The following is a 19,051-nucleotide window of genomic DNA, read 5'->3' as shown; positions in this document are numbered from 1 at the left end:
ATTTCTGTTATTTTCAGAATGTTCTGATTCTTAGAACTGTAAACAAATTGCTTAGAACTGGAATTATTTTGAAGCTATGTAGAGCAACTGTTAATTTGATACCCTTTTTAGGAGCTATCTGAAGAAATCATTGGGTCTCCCATTCCAGAACCAAGACAACGTTCCAGGTTGTTAAGATCTCAGTCAGAAAGCTCTGATGAAGTTACGGAGCTAGATCTTTCACATGGGAAGAAGGATGCTTTTGTCTTGGAGGTGATGAATGTTTTCAGTACTTTAATATTTTTATTTTCCTGAAATATACGTTAAAAAAGAAAAAGGTAGAAAAAAATTCTTATTCATCCCCAAAGACAATTTTTTAATTGTATACAAATTTTTCTATTTAGTATCAGTAGAAAGAAAAATCAAATTTTTAACATTTTCTCTTCTTCCAATTCTTTAAAGCATAGTTAATGTGTGCCTCTAGGGACAATGTCTGAAAAAAGATTTTGTGAACATATCACAGGATATAGAATTAAAACTAAGCTGGCAAGAATTGTTCTTCCGTTTGTTCGACCATTTTCATTAAGCACTTTTGCAGTTATCATTCTCTTTGTGCACCAACAGGAATGGAATTGTATCCTCAAAACAAAAATGGTGAGAGGTGCTCTTTGAGGCACTGCATTGAAATAGATGAGTTAATCAGAAGATATTTGATTAAATACAAAAGGGTTGAATGCCTCTCTCAAAAACAGAGGATTATGTTAAGGCATAAAAGCCCCCAAAGACCGTTTTGCTGCAAGAGACCCTTTGGAGAAATTACAAAAAATATCTGAAAAAACATATGCCCAGCCTCCATTTTGCTTTCACATTTCTCAAATGGTAGAGGGATAGTGGTAATAAAAACTAGGTGTATTTCTGTTGGGTTACCTCATTGAGAAGGTAAATACATTACAAGCAAAGATCAGCTAGTTAAGGACTGCATTATATGGTCCAAGCAGAGTTCAGCTCAGTTTTTACTGTTTCAGGGAATTCTTCCCTTCACCTTATATATAGACCATGGTACATGTGGTTGGAAGGATAAGAGGAGTTTTCTATGTGGAAAGGAAAATCATAAGTGCATAGGAGAGTATGTTATAAACGCTGCTCAGAGTAGGGAAAAAAACTGATACTTGGAGAACGGAGCCTGAATTTAGGGACCATGTTTAGTGCCTTACATTATGTGAATGTGTTTGTCCTAGAATATGCGCCCCTATGTTTTGTTAGCACAATCTTTATTTATAGAAAAAATAAAAGACTTTTCATGTGTGCGACCACTTACTACTGTATCCTTTGTTAAGAAATGGAGTATTAGACACAGTATTCGAGGGGCTTTAATGAGGCTGCCTACTCTGACCTCAGTTAAAATCATTGGTCACTGGAAATATGTAAGAGAGTGGTTTAAAAAAAAAGTCATGTGATGAGGAAGTGCTGTGAGATGGTGGGAAGGCAATTATGAGTGCTAAGGTTGTCTGTATTTAACAACATCAAAGTATTCTTCTTTTGCTTTTTTTAAATGAGAAAGTTGTGTGTGTGTCAAAGAGAAGCAGTACACGACAGAAAACCGCTTAATACTGGAATTAAGATAAAAGCAATTTCCAAAAAACGTGGTAAGAAAATGTCAGAAGCTTAAAAGTAAACTTGGATCTCTTGCAGATCAATTAGGCAGAATGAATCTACATATAAAGAGCACAGAAATATTTACAGAATGCTGGAGTAGATGTGTTCTCAGTCTGATCTGAAATAAGAAAAGTCTTTAAAAATTGAATGTGGCAGAGTTTATTTCAACAGAAAAACTAATAACCCAAAATGTGCCTTTTCCGATTTGATTTTCCATTGCTCATACTGAACAAGGCTTTTTAAAGTCTTGGAAAGATTTTTGTCTGGCACTGGAAGAGGCAGGGAATGATCACATCAGTATAATTATAGACTTTATGAGAGCTCTCATAGTCAAGGCTCTAGTTCTAAGTTGTGTAAAACCTTTAGTATTTTAAATTGTTTTAGAAATTATCTTTTTGTTATTATTATCTAGTGCAGTTCCTGTGTGTTCTGGGTGTGTTATTTTATTTTTAATACCATTTAGTTAAGGTAACTGCTTTTCAAGTGTTAAGCACACCATAGACTGCTGGATTAGATTAAGAAGTCTGGTTGATGGAATCCTTTTTGAAAATCTCTCCTTAACTGTCAGATACAGATCTCTTGATAACATAATTTTTACATCTTTCTGAGACTTAAAACTGGAAGAGCAACATGATTTTTATCTATAACTACTTTTTTTTTTTCCAGATTGATGATACAGATGCGATGGAAGATGTACATTCTTTACTGACAGATGCTCCACCACCTTCTGGTATAGTTAAAAACATATTTTTCTAATTTATGCTGTAGCCTGTATAACTTCATTTTTATGACATACTGGGCAAAATAGAACATTGTAAGTTAAAGTGAAAATTGTCTTGAAGAGTTCAGTTTGTCTGACATACCTGGGAAGAACAAGTCCCTAAGACTTCTGTGGGGATTGATCTGTACTGAAAACAGGTAAACACAGTATTTGTGTGGCATATTGTGTGTCACTGATTTGTACTGTTGTTGTAAATCTGTAGTTAATTCATATAGGCATGGAGCACGGTATGTTGTTCAAGTATTTTTAGCCGTATAATGTGACATAGTGGTTTTGTATTCCAAGAACGTTTTAATTTGAGGTGAGCAATTTGCCCTTCTGTAGCAGTCTTGTTTATCTGGTACATATGTATTTTCCTTACTTTGTGATTGTGCTATACTGTCAATTCAAATGTAAGTGATTTTCTATAGGAAGCAATAAGGTCACATAATAGAAACAACAGTAGTTTCTAACTTCAGTGTTTATAGATGTATTTCTTTTTTCTTTATTTTTCTTTATTTATTTTTCTCATTTAAGAATCCAACACGGGAAGAGGTGTACTGTATCACCTTGTGTAAGCTTGCTGACAGGGATTAGTCAAGAATGTGTGTTGTATTAAATTAAGAGCAAGTAAAATGAACAAAAAATAGTCTGCTAAGAGTTCATAGTTCAGCAGCATCCCAAGAGAAGGATATTTTATGTGTAATTCATAGCTTTTTGTCAAACTCTTCTGTGCATTTGGATGTTTGCATTTTAAATCCATGTGCTTTCAGTGTTTGTAGAATTTTGCACCAGAACATGCACCCTTATACCCATTTCCTTATGTTTGTTTTGAATCAGCCACCATCTTACTTCTTGTTTGTTTTTCTTCCTTACTGTATTGGGAAAATATGACTCATTGCTTTCTGTCAGTCTTCTTTATGCCATCTATGGCTTTATAGACATCTGTCATATGCCTCTCAGTGGAACTCTTTGATCTGGATAAGAGGCTAACATAGTTGTTGATTATACAGAAGTTGCACGGTATGTTTGGTTATACTTGTCATCCCTCTTTCTTTCTGAGTTTACCATGCATCTGAGAATATATCCGTTCCATTCCTAATAATTGCTATTAGTACATACCTTTTAAGTTCTGTTGAGTCCAGAACTATCTTTATCATAGTTCCCTATTATTAGAACCAATTTTTTTATTCCTCATAGTCTCTATTGGCTATAATCTATCATTGTATATATGATGTTAAAATTTTCTGCATGCATCAGTTGTTTTTTTATATTGATTTTCATCTATTATCAACTTATTATCTATTGTTAGGTCCCACTGCAGTTGATTTTACTACCCTAAAATAAGGCTGTCAGCAGTTGCCTCATTTTTTCCTCTTTTGTAGATAAGTTATGTTGGGAGCATACAATCCTGAGTTAAAAATGTCTCCATTGTGAAAATTGGCCATTTCTTCTGACCCTCTGTTTAGTCTTTTAATCAGTTGTATTTTCTTCATGGTATTCTATTCTGCCCTTGAGCATATTGGTTTATTGAAGAGTCCTTGGTGGAGGATCTTACAAAATGTCTTTTGATGTCCGAAGTAGGTTGTGTCAGCCTTTTATTTACATGTTTGTCGATTCCTGCAGAGAACTCTGTTGGATGTGTAAGACATCAGTTTATTTACAAAAGTAATATTGGCTTCTCTTCAGCGTTCTGTTTTTCTGTGTGCCCATGAACTTCATTTTCTAGAATGTCTTTGACAGACCAGTAATATCAATATCTGTACTAAGCAAATTAGTAGCTCCCAGTTACTTCGAGGCATCTCACTACCAGAAGATGAAAGGATCCTTTCATCTGGTAGCAAGGTAATTTTAAGTGAGAGTTTGATCAGTTAGTCAGCTATTTCATCTTTTCCCTTTCCAGTTGTTTATATGATTTCTTACTTGTTATTTTGCCCATTTGTCCAATAAATTCTTCAGAAACTTTCATTTAAGACAAGTTCTTAAATGAAAACTAAACAAGGGTTTTCTACCAGCATGGAAACCTTCACCGCCATCGTGAACATTGATGCAAAAAATGCATATTTTTCTGCTATTGTTAACTTCTCTGAATATTCTTTCTGTCTTAACTTGATTCTTCAACAAGATTTCTGCTTTTGATATTCTGAAAGAAAACTTACTTATTTTTATACCCTTTGCAAGCTGGTTCACAATTTCTTTTCTAGCTAATTTTGTGTGTTGACACAGAGCCCACCAGATTTTTCTCTTTTGAACACATTAGGTGTATATTCAGATTTTCAAGGTTGCTTATTTACTTTTGATAACTTCTCTTACTGTGCTGTTTAGTCATTATCCCTTTTTTTCAGTCTTTTCAAGTCTCTCTTAGTAAGTGCTAGGAGTTTGTACTCCAGTCTTCAGGCAGTATCTTCAAAGCATCTCTATGCTGTCTGTCAAGGGTTATCTTTTAGCTTCTCCAACAAGCACCTTTTTAGTAAGCTTCGTCATTTGTACTTAGTGTATTCAAATTAAATAGTGGATTTTGGTGTTGGTCCTTCCTATGAGAATGCTTAAGTGTATTCTTCATCAGAGCAAAAGTACTTTGTATGCTTCTTCTTCCTCAGGACCAGCTAGCTGGGAGTTTCTTGTTTCACAGGATCTGGGAGAAGTGGCAATGTGAAGCAGTCAGGGAGCATGTCTCACCAGGTCGTCTTAGCATCATGGGACATGAGCTACCCAGTCTCCATGGGGAGTAACTCAGTGTTGCATTTCATACTACTTAGTCTCAACACGATGACACCTCTGGTCTTGCTTTTTGGTATTTCAAGAAATATTCAGAATAAGAATTCTGCAGTCAGAGTATTTGTTTTAGAAGTGGTGAGTTCAATCTCTATTATTAGTTTTTCACTTTAATATAAATAACAGAAGCTATGTGTTGTTCTTTTATTTATGTTATTATCCAGTATTCAGGAACACTTGAGGGGAATTACTTGGAAAACTTCAAATGATATTGTATATATTTCTTTCAAAGTATTTTGATATTTCAGTGTACAGCATAATTTTCCCAAATATTTTCTTCGCAGGTTTTTACAGTTGCAACACAGAAATTATGCCTGGTATAAATAACTGGACACCAGAAATTCAAGTAAGGTTATTTGAAAGAAAGAAAGAAAAATAAAAACTTTTTTTCAAATTGGGTTGAAATATGAAGTAGTAATTTCAGCGATCTCTGAAGTATACTGATTTTGAAAGATAAATTTAAAGGATACTCTTGTGTTAGAAATACAAGTGATATTTTGGTAAGAAAAGTAGGGTATGAGAGTATATTTTGTTGTGCTTTTTAAAATGCCGTTATCTAACAATTTATTAAAATAACGTGAGTGTTAGAAAGTAGCTGCAGTAAAATACGGAATTTTAAGTTTTCAGGCATTCTTAATAGTTTGTTTAGATTTTACAGACTCTTAAACAGGTGTTGAAAGTGTTATGTGAGATTCTGAATTTGATAACATTAATAGGTTAAGATAAGTAAGAATTTGTAAACCCAATCTGGAGGTAGGAGAAAATTCTGTTAATAATGAAGTTTAAACACTTTAATGGGGGTTGTACGACACAGTTCAGTCCCGTGTAAAACAGATGTAAATTGGTACAGTGTAAGACTGTGCTTTGCAGAGGTACAGGTCGAATCTGAAAACAATGGCTGTGTTAGCAACATGCTTTCAGGTTGATGGGATTGCCAGTGTATCTGTTATGACAGTCCATTATTGTACGTGATTTACATAAATTTTATTTCTGCTGTTGAAAATCATGGAGGTGGTAGCATGACTGCTTTATGAAGCAAGTGAAAATGACATACAGTATTTCATATCTTGCTTAATCACTTTTTTCATATATTCATAAGCAATGGTTTGTAGAAATTTTGTCTCAAAACTTTGAGCAACAAGTGTTTTACTTGACTGGCTACAGCTTTTTCCCTTTCCTTCATATTTCTATCTCTCATTTTTTCTTAACTATGTTATGAGTTATTTATATTCTTTATGAATTTCTGGTTTTAATATGATAGATAGACGTGCATTTTAAAAAGTGCGTTTGTTTCTCATTCAGATGTTCACAGCAGTAAGAGTATCCAGATTAAGCAACATTAATCTAACAAATCAAACACTTAATAAGAACTTCAATGATCTCTGTGAGAATCTGTTGAAGGTAAGAATCTTTGATTTCAAACATATTTTGAGTTGTTCATGTGGAAGCAAAGTGAAGCGAGGCTGTATTGAAAATAACATTTTCTTCATAGTTGCTTTCCACATTTAGGCTACACAGTGCCTGTTATTAGTTGGTAAGCTACTCTAAAGATAGATTCAGCCTTCTTAATATATCAAGGATTTCTGAAGCTTTTTGAATCAGAATGAATCCTTTGATTGGTAGTGTACTTTGGAAACAGTGATATAAAGACAGTTATTCTATCCTGACTTTAGACTTTTAATTCTTCAAGAAAAATTAACATGATTAGATGATTTCTGCTATGAATTTTGATCATTAATTCTTCTGAAGTAAACCATACCTTTTTTTTTTTTTTTACCTAACACAAATAATGTTTTGTCTTTGGCAGAGCTTGTATTTTAAACTGCGATCTATGGTTCCTTGCTGCCTTTGTCATGTAAATTTTACAGTTGCTCTACCAGAGGATGAAATAGTTCAGGTAAGTAAACTGCTTCTTTTGATTTTCAGCATATAGGCGTGCCAGTTTTGGCCTTCAATTGACATGTGCTGCTGAGAGTAAACTGGGCTAGAACTGGATTACTAGTATGTCTGTGGAATTCTGAAGTAAAACTTACAGCTGTAATGTGTTGTGAAGAAAAAGGGGTGACCTATCGGGTCATCAGTTCTGCGAATCATGGGATTGCATGGTGTTTCCTGATCATGGTGTATCTAATGACATCTCTTTAGCTAGATAGGAAACAAAAAGCCCTGATTAGATACCCATTAAAAGGTTTTATCACATACTCTGTAAGAATATGGCATACCAGTTTCTAAGTGTTTTTCTTTCAGTTTCAAGATGATGCAATATACTTGATTATTTTAAAACAAAATGTTTTTTTTAAGTATAGCATCATTCTTGTGATCAATTGAGCATCTTTTTCTCTTGCAAAAATAGTAATGAGTTTGATTCTTTTTGTCACTTCACTAAGAATGAATGAGCAAACATGAATAAAATCATAACCTGTCAGATGTATATGCTAACAGACCTTAGAATTATCATTTAATAGTGATTTATAAATGTTTATAAATAAAGATTATAAACCTGTGAAGGCTTTTATTATATCTACTTATATCTACTTAGTTTTTTTTTCCCTTCGTTGTTTTCCTGTGGCAAAATCTGTGGTTGTGTTTTATTGTTGTGTTGATTTTTCCTGTTTTTTTTTTTTTTCCAAAAATCTTTTTGGACTTTGCATGAGAGATTAAGTTACTAATATATTATTTCTGATTTGCAGATTGCAGTCACAGCTGTTGCAATTACATTTGACAAAAACCAAGCATTACAAGCCAGTAAACCCCCTATAGAAAAATCACAGCAAAGAGGTAAATACTGCAATGCACATAAACATGAAAGAGAATCTTTTTTCTCACTTTTTAAAATTTTATTTATCCTGATACCTAATTAATCTACATTTTAATTGCAGTTACACATACACAGTTTTTACAGGGTAGTTCTATAAAATCATAACACGGGTTTTTAGAGTTCAGGTATGTGACCTCCAGCAGAATGACTTAGTTGTCAGGTAGTAGGTATTTGTTTGCACCTAATCAACAAACTTACAGTCATATGAAAGAAATGTTTGGTATTTCCTTATTGCGTGTACTATATTTGAATTCATTAGACAAAAATATTCATGTAACAGATGACAATGTTTTCATTGTATTTTGAAGTACATGATATAAGTACATGATGTAAGAGAATATTTGTGCTTAAAACTTACAAATCCTGTCCTTACTTCAAGAAGACATAAAATAAGTTATTCATAATACTTTAAAAAAAAAAACAACACACACCAAAAAACCTTAAGTTAGTTAAGTGATATTGTTTGATATCAGTGAAAGCATGTAGGATTATTGAGGGAGAAGACTACTGCAATCTGCCTTTGTCTTTCTCATAATGAAGCACCATCATACACTAGAAATGTACGTATGCAGTCTGGACATAGGAATTTAGACAGGCTTTGAAGATACTCCATTCTGTAGAATGGAACTTTGCAGTAGAACACAGAGCCTTATGTTTCTAAAATATGAGTTGTATATTATCTCCTTCAATAGGAACAGTAAATTGTTTTCCTCTTACATTAAATAAATTATGCTTTTTACTGTAATGTATAGCTAAACATATGCTTTTTACTGTAACGTATAGCAGAATCAAGTGTAAGGTACATGAATTGACTTAATATTTTTTTTTTCCTGAAAATACTGAATCCTAATAAATACAACACAGGTTCTGTTCAATTTTGCAGCTGGCTTTCCTGTCAAGCATCTAACTGTTCATACAGAACAGCAACAGAACAGTGTTCATGTGCTGAAAAACTGTGTTCTGGTCAGACCGGACTAAACTGAATCTGTAGTGCTTATTATTACTGGCAAAACATTTTGGAATAATTACCAACTTGATATGTTTTCTTTGAAGCATCAACAGATAATGAAGAACAGCTACAATTTCCATTGGAACTTAGCTCTGATCCCCTTGCTTCTCAACCATTCTCACCAGCTAAAGGTTGGTTAAATGGAAGAAGAGTGAACTCTGCTTTTTACTGATTTTGAGTACTGCTCTTTCACTGTTGCAGTAGCATTAAAATATCTGTATTTTCACATGTTTTAAATATTTTGTACTACATAAGCATAATGGATATGCTCACTCCTAAAGCCAATTTTTTTGAGAGTCAGATAAGGTGGCTAATTTTTCTGTTTATGTTCCTTTGTAGGTTTCCTATAGTTCTATCTTTTGTTGTATTCAGTGTATAGGAAATGTAAAACTACTGAATGTTTGGTGTCGTTTCACTTAAAGAATTATAAATTACTTTATAATTATAAAACATTATAAAAGGCTTGCCTCACACTGCTTTGCTTCTAGGGATGGCCCATATAGATCAACTCCATGAATTTATTGTCAGCTTCAAATAGCTTAAGTCATAGTTTTCGTGGTGGGAAATACTTTATCTAGCAAATGTTGGTGTTTTGGCTGAGCAAAATTGCGTGCAGTTTTTTTGAGGTGAAGTGGCTTAAACTTGTATAATAAACAACTTGTACCATGCAGCACTTCTATTAGCTGTTAAACAGCCTTCATTGAAATCAGCTGTATTTTCTTTCTTGTATGTTGTTGGAGGATAATCTGCCCACCATATAGATAATCTGTCCACCATCCTGCTAGGCATAGAAAGTTTAGTATGTGTGAATTTTGTAAATGTTTTTGCTAAAATGTTACAGCTCCTCTTTTTCTGTTATACAAGTTCTGTAAAAGAGGATGTCTACCATGTTTGTTTGCATTTTCAGAGGTCAGTTTAATTTCAGCAATGATATTCTCATTGTGTTGTATTATTTTAATACATTTTTCATTGCTTAACTTCTAATTGTTTATGCTATGATAATATCAACCTTTCATCCTCAAAAAGAGGAGCTACCCAGAAATTACTGACCAGGATAAACTTTTGAGTACCATATTGTTTCTGTAGTAGAGATGCTTCAAAACTTACACTTTCACTGAGGCACTGAATACTTTGTTTTTAAGTACTGGAGCCCAGTGTTCATTGCTCTATGATTGTGTCATGATTTTGAGATTCAGCATTTAATACACAAAAAGGGAACCCGTGTATTAACTATGGCAAATTCTGTTGATTAGTCCCATGTCTAACAGTCTCTGTTTTTTTGTTTTCCTCAAAGTCTACTGATTATGGTTGAGGAAAATAGTGGAGCATTTTTATCGCTTACGTAGCAGCAAGTTATTACTTGAAGGTGATGTGATTTTTGTCATTTAGCTTGCTTTTAGTTTTGTTTAAAACAATCAGTGCATTTCTTTAAATTCTTGAAAGCAAGATGTGCTTTATAGGCATCAGTTATCTTATTAGCATTTTGGTTTAAAATGTCATTCTTGCCTGTGCAATATAAGTGAGCAGTAATGTCTATTTATTGTCCCTAGACTGTGCTAGTTGTAAAATAGGCGCTGACCAGTAGAGGGTAGCCTGCTCATGTGTATAACTCTTCTGGGTGGTCTTTACAATCGATGCTGTACTACAATTCACTTCGGAGGCTTTCAACTAGATAATTATTTAATTTGTCATTTCTTCACAAGTAGGCATTGAGGCTTCCCTGTAGTTATACTTACTTAGCAGTTTATTTAATATACTGATGACCTTTTTCTCTTATTTTTCTGTAAGATTGTTATTTTTTTAAAGTATTTTTATACAACTTTATTATATAATGACCTTTAGTAAATAAAAAGTTACCACCCTTGAAATAAACAAAATTTGACAGGTTGGTTTTCGCTTAGTGGCTTTTAATTTGTGCATTAATCCAGCTTAAAATAATTCACTAAAGAGAGATTAAAGAAAAAACAGGAAGGGGAAAGTCATGGTTTCATCTGAAAATTTTTGTTCTACTCTCAAAACATAAGATTCTCAAAACTGATAGCTTACAAGAGGATTGTTTGTTTGAGTTCTTCGGTTTTTCCACTTCCATTTTTGCATTTGGCAGAACTTCTATATCTGTTTTCCATATTAGTCAGTTGCTTATCTTGTTCTATGCTGCTGGTGTGCTGTGTGGAGAACCTCAAGTACTCTTTAGAGTACTGTTATTACACGAGCTGAGCTGAAAGTGAGTTAGGAGCCTGGAGAATGAGCCTTTTCTTAGGGAGTCTTGCTCACATCTAGTGGTGTTAGGAGTTGTGTAGTCCTTCTTTTCCCACCCCCAGCAGTGGAATGTAGGGATTTTTGGGGGGTGATAGGGTAGGAGTCTGACGAAGGACTTGAGGAATCTACTTTTCTGTTCTCACATGCCTGTATATTGTCAGGGCCCTGAGGATGACTGTAAAGTTTACAGTAGTGTCCTAGTAAGTGTTAAACTCCTTTAATCTGTTAGAAGTGAAGAAATGCCATTTTCCATACAGGTGTCGAATCCCTGGCCAACAGGCAGGCATATAAAAAGAGGGATGAGAAATTTTGCTTTATTTTCAGGTTCCAGGTATTATTCCGTGATGCAAAACGGCTTTTCAAAAAACATCCCAAGGACCAGAAAACATAAAAATAGATTACATATGTACACTGTAATACTCAAACAGGACTTAAATAATGTACCAAGTTATATGTAACTAAATACTTCTACTGTGACATAGTTTATTAAAAAAATGTTACTGTGCACTGTAGTATCTAGCATATAGTATAGTAATTAGGTTGTGTTGTTTGCAGTGGAGTTAAGATTGATGCTTTCACTGGACTGGATGTCATTCGTTATTACCATGAAAATTGTTACTTGTCAATAACAAGTATGAAGTTAAATGCAGCTGAATAATATTTTAGACACAATTAAACTGCAAGCGTGGAGTTAAGTTCTCCAATTTTTAACAGTTTTCATAAAAACATTGAATTTATTTGAGATTTGAATTAATTTGAGATTGAATTTTAATTATTTTTGAATTTTGAATGTTAATTTTGAATTTTTAATTAATTTTGAAATTGAATTAATCTGAGATTGTATGTTATTTATAGCCTTGGAACAGAGACTAGGCCATTGTGTGTGATTGCTTTTCTAGCGCCAAATCTCATGTACTGTTTAAGCAATATGATCTTTGAACATACAGAGTTTGATGGTACTCAACAGTAGAATGTTCCAAATGCATCTAATCTATCTATATAGATATATATAGGAAGGGGCGGAGAAATTCTAACCTGTACTTTGTAGATCAGTTTCTGATATGACTGTAAAATTACCAGAAAGTAAAGAGGCAAACTAGGGTCTATTAAGATGGACTGTTTGTAGTTTAGTCCATATCCGTGAGGTTTTACTTTCTTCAAAGATGTTTATAAAATCATCTGTAATCAGAGAGCTGTGTGTGTGTGCAAGTGAACATAGGAGAAGAAAAGTAAGTTTTGAAAAGCATTGGATGTCTGCCAATATCCTGTTAGATGTTCTTAATTGATGTCAGGTAGGGTTAGAATGGTGTTAAATGGCTTTTGCTGTGCTTGGATTGATCAGAAAATGTGTGAGACTAGAGACAAGTATAATAAAATAGATTTCTGTTAAACTTCTGACAGTCCTAATGTCAAAGGTTGAGGCCTGAATATACATCATTCTTCTAACACATTCTCTGTAAGACACTGCTACCCTGGCTGACTTCTGTTCTTCACGGTGAATGGTTTCTTTTAGGGTAACATTTGCAGTATCCTCATTCCTGTATTGTTTATTATTCAGTATAAGTCATAGGGAAAAATCTTAGCTCTTGTTATATTGTTCTTAAACTTACCAGCAACAGTGCATAAATGTTGCTAGTGGTTTAGTTGCAATTGGTATTAAAACCAGGCTTTCCTAAGTCTCCTGAGGACTTAAAGATTTAATACTTCACTATGAATGGGATTCATGTGAGCAAAAGTGCTTATATTTACTTCTGATCTTACCTAGATGACTATTACAGTTGATGCAGATAAATAGACACTACTGGGACACAGCATAGCTTATCCTAAAAGAAAAGTTAATTTTAGGATCAGATGCATCGTGCCCTAAAAACGTATGCCCCTTCTTATAAAGGGAGCAAGAATGATTAGGTATCAAGTTGGGGGGAAGAATCCATCATCCTTTTCATAGAGACTCAGCATGCTTGCCATCTCTTCAACACGTAAGCAGGAAAAGTTGCGTGCCACTCACCAGTTCTTGTGTTATGACACATCACTGTAAGTAGGACCTCTTCTGCTCACTGCTTATCAGAGATGTTGCTATGGTAGATTGCTGAAGTTATGACAGTTTTGAAAGTCTAATCTGTTATCGTGATAAAAGATGCAGAAGTAATAACTGTAAGGTTAAATGGCAACTCCTGGGGTAATATAGACTAAATTTATTTTTGCATTCAGATAGCATTTTAAGAGTTACTAAAAGTTGAAAGGCCAGTTAAAAGTCAGACTGACACCCGGTTTCTGTAGTGACAGACTGTAGCAATAGACCATAAATTCATCTACCAGAACAATGAGAATCACAGTCTTCATTGGACCATTATTTCTAAGAACCTTATTCCTGTGCTGTGAGGGGTGATGAGAGCAAATGTGTTGGAAGTGATGGGCGTATTTACTTGTTTGTGTGTTATTGATAAAAGAACTGGTAAGTGTGCCAAGAAAAGTGTAAACGGGATGAAAGGTACTTCTTACAGGAAAAAATAATGATCAGAATCGCCATCTATGATTTTAAACTTGCTGTTTCTTGTTGTTACTTGTTGAGCTTATTTATTGCCTTATGTTCAAAGAAAAATCATAATTGATCTCAGTTTTTCCTTTTTTACTGAAAATCTTTGCTGTTGCTATGGGATGGGAGGTGAAAAAAGTTGGGGATTCCTTTATTTCAAATAAACATTGAAGTTTGACTTCTGTAACATAAACTCTAATGTAAACTCTTCTGTTTGTTTACATTAAGCTAAACATTAAATGTCTGTACGTAGTATCTATGTGCTTTCGGAACTGCTTAACAAATTATCTTTTTGCAAGACATTTAATAAACTATACTAATTTATAATTAATTTGTGTTTTCAAGGTACATTACATAGCAGAGTATATATAGAAGGTTTTTCTGATATTTACTCTAAAACTTTTTTATAAAAAGAAAGCTGTTAGTCACATCCTACATGACTTGCAGTTACCAGTGCTCATATATTATCTGAGTGAAATTCATTTTATTTTATTAGAAGTCCTGGAGGGTGCAAGTTCCCACACAGGTATTCCTGCTGCTCAGAGAGGTGAGTTTACTTAATTTAGCCATATGCCAGAACAGAATAAGCATTCTTAGGACATTGGTATACTCTTTTTGGATGTGTCTTAATCCAGGAAGTGTTTACTAGTTAACTGAGAATGCATGCTCTGGTGTGGCTTAATAATATCATAATATTTTGATGTTTTATAATTACAGAAGTCAGATTTTTTAATAATAGGTGTGTCTCTGCCAAATATATTGAGATCACTTTATCTGCCAGAAAATTAGTTTCCTGAGAGAGAGCTTTTTTTGCTTTTAATGTTGTCTTAATTTAAAGTTAGCATGTGTTCCTTCCATTTCTTCAGGATAATGAAGAAATGGTGTTTGCAAAACTTGTGTTTTTGAAGAAATGCAAACACCACTGCAACTAATTCCAAAAAGTAATAACAGAAACAACTCTAGTCCTTGTTGTAATGATAATGTTGGGTGGGGAAGGAGGATAGCATTTTGTTAAGGAAAATTCATTTGTGTTTAAAACTGAGGTGCTATTTCAGCTTGTGACTCTTATTATCATCACCAGTGGTTTTTTTCAGTCTCTGGGTTAGATAGTGGTAGTTAGGAAGTTTAAATCACGATCTGCAGCTCTTCAGGAGGAAAGGAATAGCAATGAAAATTAAACAAGGCTTAGATAAGCTTAAAGAAATAAAAGCTTAATACCTAACATGGGATTTAAAAATAAAATAAAATCTAGCGTAAGGTATTAATGACTGTATTTGCATGTTTTTTCAGTGATGAAGTCCCAGTCAGGCAGTTGGTTCACAACTGTGACCTCACCAGAAATCGGTACACTGGTTTGGACAAGTCCAGACCTATACTGTAACTTTTCCTTTAAACAGACCTGGAAAGGGATGTTCATTCTCTCTCAGACAGATAATTGCCTCCTCAGAAGGAGCATTGAGATGAGCAAGAGACATCATCCATACTTTTTTCTTTGTTTTTTTTCTTTTGTTTTTCTGTCTGTGTTTTCAGCAACGTCAATTGATTACAGTTCCTTTGCAGACAGATGCAACAGCTGGATAGAGCTCATTAAACTGAAAGCTCAGACCATAAGGCGCGGATCAATTAAGACAAGTAGGCGGCTGTTTCTACCACGTTATGATAATCTGAGACATACCTCTGATTTCCCAGTGGTGAATAGTGGAGTTTCTTGCCCAGCAGTAATATTTCAGATCACATATAGAATGAATACCTGAGTATGAAAACTGCCGACATTGTTAATGTCTGTGTAAGCTAACACAGGGTTTATGAACCAGTATCATAAAGAGCAAAATACAGTATTTCTGTTCACTTAGTAAAAATTAGTTATCAATAAATGTGTATGGCTACTAATTATATAACATACACTGCATGGATGTAGGTGTATGTATGATCTTGGAAAATTTTTGGTGAGAAACAGGAAGCAATCACCAAGGTGACAGTCAAGGCAATGGTCACTAAATTAGCAAGTGGTGAGTTATTTTTCAGCAGTTCTTTGGCCACAGGTCTGACTATCTTGCTTAAATTAGTAGAGATTAATATCTGTTTTAATGGAAAATGCTGCACTGGGGAAACACAACAACTTTCACACTTCCTATAATAATTTGTTCCTCCAGCAGAATATGTGTTTCAAAATGTTGGCACTTTTTTCTTTACCTTCACTTTATAACTGATTGTTGTATGTGCAGCTACTCGCCTCAGTGTTTTCTTTTGCAGGAATGCCACTCTTCCAAATAAATTCCATTTCAGCTTTTTGTCTCCTTTTTGCATGCATTGCATGATAATTTCCTTTCTCACATGATATGGCTGAGCATCACAGGCAGCTGAATGTTGTCACCAAGCTATTTGGAAACCATAAAGAAGAGTTGTTGTGTGTTAAGAAACAGTGATTAATCTTTCTTGATGGTTACTTTCTCTTCTTTCTTTTTCATCTTTTTAGCTGCTTCACTTGATAAAGCAAGTCCATTGGCTGAGGGATACTTACGGCATCGTTCTTTTCCATCATGTGCCAATTCTACCATCTCAGTTGTTAAGATGACACCTCTTTCTTTCATACCTGGAGCAAAAATAACCAAATATCTTGGGATAATCAACATGTTTTTTATACGAGAAACTACTTCTTTACGTGAGGTGAGCTGTGTATCAGGGATTTGCACTTTGTTTATTATAATAATCAAGGCTAAGTATATAATGCCTGCAGAGGTTTGAGTTGAGGTATGGCATAGAGAATTGAGTTTTTTGTCACTTGAGGCTAGGTGCTGAATGGGGATTAAGTTGTATCGTGTTGCTCTTGTCATAGTAGAGCGTTTTTGTGTTTGGCATTGTTAAGAAAGGGCTGCTTACCCTAGGGCCATTGTTGATGGTTGATTTGGGTATAATATTAAACCAGTAAGTTCTTAAACAGAACTATGTGAAAAAATGGGTCTGACTGGCAGTGGGAGTTGGACTCTTTTGTACCCAAAACAGATTAATTTGAATGCTTAAAAAAAACGCCAAACAAAAACATTCTCATTTAGCAAGTTCAGTGATGAACTTTCATAGTGTATTCGGATTTTAGAGGTCTTCAGTTAATAAAGATTTCCTATACAGTATATAACATTTGCACTGACTTTTAATGTTGCATTCTCAGTAACATAGGTCTGTATCATAAATGTCCAAAAAGCATGCTATTGAGTATATCACCACACAAGCAGCTTAGAAGGTATAGTTCATGATATTCAAACAATGAAGTCCAGTCCAGATCTAGACTCCTCTGAGAAAAATCTCAAGACATATTCTTTATCATCGTCATGTTCTTTTTGGGAAGCTGCTCCATCCTTCTGCCACAATTTCTAGATGCAGAAATAGAACGAACCTATCTGGTTTACCACTACTGAAGAGTATGCTGTTTCCCAATAATTACACATTTATAAAATTACATAGCAGATGTTAATAAAAATGATAAGTCTTTATAAAAATTTGTCAAAAGCTCTATATAGAAACTTTGAATGCCTTGTTTGGATCTTGCAAGTAATGGCCCCTTTTAATTTGAGAAATCTATGTGAAAAGGACAACATTTTCAAAAGGATGTAGTAAGGTATGATGAGGACATTGAGTTCATGGCATTTTTATTCTAACTGCAGCTTCTATAGATACAAATTAAATAGCTGATACTCAAGCTTTGGTGACTATGATAACAGATCTCAGTGGAAGTAAGTTGCTCAAGTATTGAATTCAGCTCCTCCGTGAAGTTGGGAAGCCTGTGTAGTTTTTCAGTGATGCTGACAGTGTGCTTTTTTTCAGCACTGAGACCAACTAATTAATACCTATTTCAGCTATATAGACTGAGTCACAAACCAGTTTTATTAAAAGTTCTATTGCCCCAAGGTTGCGACAGAGTCAAAAGAAAGGTCATTATATCCAACTTAAGTGGTATCATCTCAGATTCTACAGAAGCATAATTAGCTACATTTGTGTTTGTATTGCTTTATACTTTGGTTATGGTAGTTGGTGACAAAAGGTAGCGGCCACTCCTTACTATTCATTTCCTGGAAATGCAAATGATTCTTAGTCCTCAGTGTAAATTATTCTGTGTCTACTACACAAAAAAATAAAACGGCACTACTCTTCCTGGTGAAAGAAAAGCTCGTTACTCAAGTGTCAATTGAACATGCATGCTCCTGCAAAGGTGTAGGAATATCTGAAAAGAATGGGGTGTATGTACTACACTTACTACGAAGAATATCAATCACAAATGAATAACCTAGTTGTGAGTTCAATTGATCTGTGTTTTATCTGTGATAGATTAAAAAGTGAATGGGTTTCACGTTCTGTACAAAATGCAATTTCAGATTTACTGAAATATTCAGTGGATAAAAACGTAAGGAGAGTATTCATCATCTTATTGCAATACCTGACATAAAATACTTTTTCTTTTTCCTTTTCCCCATTATAGGAGGGTGGTGTCAGTGGCTTTCTCCATGCTTTTATCGCTGAAGTGTTTGCAATGGTGAGAGCACATGTTGCAGCTTTAGGGGGCAATGCAGTTGTCTCATACATAATGAAGCAGTGTGTTTTCATGGAGAATCCGAACAAAAATCAGGTAAATTATTGAAAGAAACTACAGTGCTTGTATTAGTAAGACAGAAATATTTTTAATAAATTAAGATCCCTGTAGAGCCATGTCTGCATAGCATTTCAGGATCTCTCATCATAATGTTGCTTTAAAGAAACCAAGAGCATTCTGAACACCCCAAGTTAACATGAAATTGCAGATATGCTTCATAAATACCCAAATGGTATTGATGTTAAATACATAAAATACTAGGTTTGCTAGGATGAAGTAAATGGCAGGAACCACAGAACACAGTAGTGCTAAACTTAGTTGTTCTGATGCTGCGGTGTTAGTGTTTACATTATTTTCACATGGAATTGGTCCATTTTGGACGTAAAGGTATAAAGCTTTATTAGAAGAGAAAACCACTGAATTTGGTTGTCTTGGTGTGTGAAATAAATTCAAAACAATAGTGAAATGAACAGCCACCCAGGTATTCCATTTTTGTTGGTCTTAGGAGAATCTATCTGCATGTTTGATAGCATGAGTGGATATAAAAGGGATATGGCAGAGATTGCCTTACTAATAATAATTTGTCTTTCTAATAATTTGTCCTTTGATCTCTGGCAACTTTTATCATCTGTGTAGTTATATGGTGCAGATTAAATAGTTACGTATTTTATGTTTGG

The 19,051-nt window shown here is 34.2% G+C and overlaps 1 protein-coding gene across 22 annotated transcripts in view; it reads left to right on the top strand.

Annotated features, from left to right (window-relative positions):
- Positions 1 to 19,051, top strand: part of C2CD5 (C2 calcium dependent domain containing 5) — a 67,814-nt gene that overhangs the window by 47,337 nt on the left and 1,426 nt on the right. For 14 of the 22 annotated variants that reach the window (XM_083829463.1, XM_083829464.1, XM_083829449.1 and 11 more), the window contains 11 exons: positions 112 to 252; positions 2,302 to 2,365; positions 5,455 to 5,516; positions 6,473 to 6,571; positions 6,978 to 7,067; positions 7,861 to 7,948; positions 9,042 to 9,128; positions 14,289 to 14,339; positions 15,323 to 15,424; positions 16,269 to 16,459; positions 18,264 to 18,410. In XM_083829463.1, coding sequence (XP_083685589.1) covers positions 112 to 252; positions 2,302 to 2,365; positions 5,455 to 5,516; positions 6,473 to 6,571; positions 6,978 to 7,067; positions 7,861 to 7,948; positions 9,042 to 9,128; positions 14,289 to 14,339; positions 15,323 to 15,424; positions 16,269 to 16,459; positions 18,264 to 18,410 — 1,122 coding nt within the window. The remainder of the gene's footprint in view (positions 1 to 111; positions 253 to 2,301; positions 2,366 to 5,454; positions 5,517 to 6,472; positions 6,572 to 6,977; positions 7,068 to 7,860; positions 7,949 to 9,041; positions 9,129 to 14,288; positions 14,340 to 15,322; positions 15,425 to 16,268; positions 16,460 to 18,263; positions 18,411 to 19,051) is intronic. The other 8 variants (XM_083829460.1, XM_083829454.1, XM_083829459.1 and 5 more) reach the window with 2 other exon arrangements.

This window comes from Anser anser (genome assembly GCF_964211835.1).
Source record: "Anser anser genome assembly, chromosome: 1".
NCBI classification, from domain to species: Eukaryota; Metazoa; Chordata; class Aves; order Anseriformes; family Anatidae; genus Anser; species Anser anser.
Note: the sequence above shows the minus strand (reverse complement) of the source record. Positions and strands in the feature narration are given on the sequence as shown.